Source organism: Nicotiana tabacum, chromosome 23, assembly GCF_000715075.1.
Source record: "Nicotiana tabacum cultivar K326 chromosome 23, ASM71507v2, whole genome shotgun sequence".
Lineage (NCBI taxonomy): Eukaryota > Viridiplantae > Streptophyta > Magnoliopsida > Solanales > Solanaceae > Nicotiana > Nicotiana tabacum.
In genome coordinates, this window is record NC_134102.1 from 1,346,866 (window position 1) to 1,352,450 (window position 5,585).

At 33.3% G+C, this 5,585-nt stretch overlaps 1 protein-coding gene across 1 annotated transcript; it reads right to left on the minus strand.

Moving 5' to 3' along the window:
* Positions 1-318: 318 nt before the first annotated feature.
* LOC107796321 (uncharacterized) lies at positions 319-2,973 on the minus strand. The gene has a single exon (XM_016619072.2). The coding sequence runs from the start codon at positions 2,535-2,537 to the stop codon at positions 639-641; it is 1,899 nt and encodes a 632-aa protein (XP_016474558.1). The 5' UTR covers positions 2,538-2,973; the 3' UTR covers positions 319-638.
* Between the last annotated feature and the right edge of the window lie 2,612 nt (positions 2,974-5,585).

The window sequence follows — 5,585 nt, forward strand, 5'->3', positions numbered from 1 at the left end:
CAGTACTTATCTGGAGCTGTATAATTACAGACAGGGTGCCACACCGACGTAGAGATTTGCTATTTATACTTCCAAATATAGATACACTTAATCGGTTTGACTTATTTTGAGTTTCTGTTCGAGTTATTCCTCTTTATAATTTATATAAATGACATGATATACTATAGTATGTTTCTTTTTCTCAACACTGAATACTGACACATTGCTTCTTTTTTTTTGGGCCCCATCAAAGACACTGCAACCTATCGTGTGATATATAGATTTTTTTCTTTCATTGATTTACTCTATTATATATATGGAAAAAAATCCACATTCAAGTGGATAAGAGCAACCCAAAAACAATTCAGTTAGCAGCCCTAGTGTACTCTTATTGTCATTTTTTGTTCTCAAAAGCGGATCCACGATTTAAATTTAATGGGTTCAATCTTCAGCAAAGGTATCTTCATTATCATTCTTTGCCGTCTCAAGAGGAAAATATAATCTTATATTGCCAACAAGTGGTGAATTCTGGATGTCATTCAGCAAGTTTTATTTCTGTGTAAAAGCTCCAAGTTGTACTTTGCTTCAGCATATCTTTGAACTCAAAATCTAGTAGTGACATTCATAACTTGAACAAGAAAAGAGGAGGAAACAAAAACTTAGATAATAAGACAATCCTCTTCCATTGGAAAATCATATGTTGGTGCACAACCAGTCTTTTTCATTTTCATATGAAGGTTTCTAAGTAATGAGTGAATAACCTCAGTTTCATAATGAGATTCATCACCAACTAAAAATACATGAACTCTATTCCCAACTTCTATCCAGCTACAACCTGGTTGCTTCTTCAATCCTCTGTCCTTCATTTGTGTCCTCAGCTTTGCAGCTTCTTTCCACTTTCCATTCGAAGCACACAATTTCAATAACGACAAATGGGTTCCAGAACTTTTTGGTTCAATCCCTAACAGTTTAATTGCGGCCAATTTTCCTGTTTCTGAATCTCCATAAACATTACACCTCGAAAGAAGTGCTCCCCAAATGAACGCTGATTCTGTACTTGGAAGCTGTTCAATAACTTCCAAGGCCTCTTTAAGTCTTCCTGCTCGACCGCAGAGATCTACAAGGCATGTATAATGGTCTTCTCTCAACTTTATGGAATCATCTCTAGAGAGCTCATCAAAGTATTTTAACCCTTCTTCCACCAAACCTGAGTGGCTGCAGGTAGCAAGCAATCCCACGTAGGTCACATCATTTGGTTTGAATCCCATTTGCAGCATTTCATTGAACAAATTGATTGCCTCTCTTCCACATCCATGGTGAGAATAAGCTGCAATCATGACATTCCAAGACATAAGATCTCTCTGGCCTCTCAAGTCATCATCAAATATTTTCCTTGCAGTTGCTACATCTCCACATTTTGAATACATGTTTATAAGTGCTGATATGACCATTTTGTTCTCCTGATAAATAGTTTTGCTAATTACTTGGTGAACTTGCATTCCTTCACTAAGACCAGCTAAGTCACTGCAAGCACCCAAAACACTCACAAAAGTCCCTTCATTTGGTTTCACTCCACCATCCATTTGCATGTCACAGAAATTTCTTAGCGCTTCTTCACTTTTCCCCTCTAGCACATACCCGTTAATCATCGTTGTCCAAGAAACCACATCTCTTTGCCTCATTTTATCAAACAATATTCTAGCTCCGCTTAGTTCCCCGTTTTGAATGAAGCCCATGATAATTGTATTCCAGGAAGACACGGTCTTTTCTGGCATCATCTCAAACAATTCAAACGCTTCATTAAGTCTCGAGTTCTGCATATACCCAGTAATCATTGCATTCCAAGAAACCACATTCCGCTCAGGCATCCAATCAAAAAGTACTCTAGCCTCGTCGACTTTCCCATTTCTCGACAACCCTGATATCATTGTAGTCCAAGACACCACATTCTTCTCAGGCATCTGATCAAAAAGCAATTTTGCCTCATGCATTCGCCCATGCCGAGCCAATCCTGCTATAACCATGTTCCAAGAAACCACATTCCTCTCCTCCATTTTCCAAAACAACTCCAACCCCTTATCAATCCCACCATTTCTCGCATACCCATCAATCATACTATTCCAAGAAACAACATTCTTCTCAGGCATTTCGTTGAAAAGCAATTCTGCCTCAAGAATTCTATTCGTCCTCGCATACGCAGCCAGCATAGCTGTCCAAGTAACAACATCTCTCTTTGCATCAGTCCTATCAAACAACTCCCTCGCTTTATCAATCTTCCCACATCTTATATAACCCGAAATTAGTGCTGTCCATGATACCACATCTGGTTCAGGCATTTTATCAAACAGCTTCCTTGCTTCCTCAATCTGACCTTCTTTGCTTAGCTTGGAAATAATCCTATTTGACCTAACAACATCTTGGTTACATGTGTAATCTACTCTGGGAAGTAAAGAATAATTCTTTAGTTGAAAATGAAGTTCAGTTTGAAGTTTAATAGCTGACTTGCAGAAATTAAAACAATGTTTGAGCTTTACTGGAGCTACAAACTGTTTCAGCATCTCCAGCCTTGGGATATTGGAGATTATAAGATCAATTGGCTAATGCAAAATATAATCTAGCTTATGAGTGAGCTCGTATTATAACACTTGCATGAAATCCAGGATTCGTAGTGTAGTATTTGGTCTACCTGTTTGATACTTGCATAGAATTCAAGTGTACAATATACTGTTTGGCTGTCTTTTTTGTGCCTGAAAAAAATATTTTTAAAATTCTTGGTCTAAAACAAACAATAAAAATTCTCTAACTATAAATCATCATTGTTTTATAAATCGTCACACAAATCATCATAAAAATTTCTCAAGCTATAAATTTATCATATTTTAAAGTTAAATAGTTACTAAATATAGAAGGTTATATTCTTTTTTGGACTGATTAAAAAAATAAAGGTGTCACTACATTTGGACAAAAGGGCTATATGCATTAGTTATGGAGAATGTCTATAATTTTGTGGGATAAAATGTGGGAAAATAAATACGAGAATTAGTAATATACGAATTAAAATAACTAAAATACCTCAAATAACCCTCATGTACTAAACATTTTCTTAAGAGTAAATAAAACATATATTTCATTTCCAGCATTACAATCGGGGTCGTTTGGTTGGAATTAGCGTTGTAAGTGGTTCGGTTCGACCAGTTATTTAATAAAATTTATATCATACCAAATTTTTAATTATTTTATTTTGTATAAACAAAATTATACTTTTCGAAACCGTCCCAATCATCTCGGTTTCTCCTCGGTATCGGTACGGTTCGGTTAATTATTCGGTATTTTTTTAAAATATCATGCAAGAGTCGCTAGTCATTTTGACTATTTTAATGTGTACTTGCATAAGACTTTGGCAAAATTCTCTTGACATTTTGACTATTTTAAAAGTGATGATCAAAAGAACATGAAAGATGTCCAGAATAGATTCATCTCACTGTTCTATAGTACAACAACAACAAGTCCAGTAATTTTCCACAAGTGGGTCTAGGAAGGGTAAAATGTACGGAGCCTTACCCCTACCCTGGAAGAGCAGAGAGATTGTTTCCGATAGACTTTCGGCCTCACTATTCTATAGTAGCGTAAAACAAATTAAGCAAAGACAAAAGAAATATAAATCATACGAGTGAAAAGATACTAATCTATTTGGGACTCAAGAATAGAGCTTATTAAAAGATTAGTATCCAACAAGAGAAATCGAAATCATACGAGAGGAAAGATATCCACTACCTTGTGGCTTGCTACTGAAGATCGTTGGAATACTTAGTGGCTTGCTACTCAAGATGTTAGAACTAATTTAGTTTTGATATGAGTAGTAGAATAGGTTTGGAAGTTGAGACTTTGGATATTAATTATTTGATCACTTGTAGCCATTTCCATAATCCCAAGACCCAAGAAAAAAACTTAATGCTTTGTTAGTTTTAAACTTAGTATATAAAATATATTTTTCATATATAAATTTCTTTCGTACGGTAGGGTGTTTTTTCGGTTTGTTTTTTGTAAGATTAAAAACCTACCCTATTACGGTACGGTATTTTTCGGTTTATTTTTGTAAAATTAGAAACCTACCCTATTGTAAGTTTATATAAAAGTCTACGATTTTATTAAAATAAACCTAATAATCGGTTCGGTACGATTCAGTCTATTTAGTCGGTTTATAAAGATCCATTGACACTCCTGGTCGAAATGATTGGAAAAATAATATCAACATAAACTCCTACATAAGATAATATCACGCATAATCCTATGTAGCATTTGGTTGACGATATTAAATGTAGGGGTGTACAAATGTAACCGACAAACCGTACCAACCCGATAATCAGAGTCAAACCGAGAAAAAAAATCCGACTATGGTTTGGTTTGGTGTTGGAAAAAAAAAACCTACCATACTTGGTCAGGTTTGGTTTTAACTAAAAAAAGCCAAACCGAAACCAAATCAACCCAACATTATATGTATAGATGTTTTAAATATATTTAATACATAAAAATATTTATGGTAGTGTATTTTATAAATATTTCTTAAGCTTTTTCATTGTTTTATCTTTTAACGTATCATTTCAAGCTTGAGCTTATAAATTTTGAATGCTCCAATAAGTTTTATAGTCCATAAATGTTACTAACTCAAATAAATCCTAAACCAAAATCAAATCAATACTAATGCTAATAAAAGACATTCAATTCAATTGTACTATGAATGAAAATAGTGTTGAATATCTATTTTTTAGTTTTTCTATGGTTTAGATAAAATGTATAACTTATTTTTCTTTTAGTGGTTAGTCATGTAAATAATAGTACTTATTATTCATAATTTTAAATTATGTTTGTTTTTCATTATGGCTTATTAATAATATATATTTTATGCGATTTTATTATCTTTATTATTGAATATTTTAGTACAATGCCATGACTCATCTTATATTTATGTTATTTTATTAAAAAACGCCTTATATAGTTCTGTCTTACTAGATTAAAGAAATATTTGGAGCACAAATTTTACGTTTTGTGCTACGAAGACTTTATGAAAAATAAAAACGAAAAAAACCCGAAAAACTCGAGAAAAATCGAAATTAAAAAAACCGACTTTTATTGGTTTGGTTTGGTATTTAGATTTAATAACCCAATACAATTAGTTTGATTTGGTAATTAGAAAATCCGAACCAACCCGGCCCATGTACACCCCTAATTAAATGATACCCTCGTTAACTCATGAGCGAATCTAGATATTAGTTTATACAACATAGAATGTGAAATAGAAATACATATTAGCAATACATAGAATAAAGCAATAAAAAACAAAAATATCCTTAATGTAGGTAATTCCCTTATAACAATTCCTTCATAATGTAAGTAATTCCATCATAAAAATTCAAATACAACATCTGAATTTTGAATGAAGCACCAATACTTGGTTTAAGATCCGATTTCTCATTCAGAAAAGCGCTATCAAGCAGGAAAAAAATCAATAAACTACACTCACAAGATTGCAGTCAAGTTAGAAAGTATCCCGTCATATAGTGCCTTACAATGTTGTAAAGATAATGAGAACTCGACCTTGAAAAGAA

Coding starts and splice junctions, on each gene's coding strand:
- LOC107796321 (XM_016619072.2), bottom strand. CDS start 2,537: ATGCTGAAACAGTTTGTAGCTCCAGTAAAGCTCAAACATTGTTTTAAT.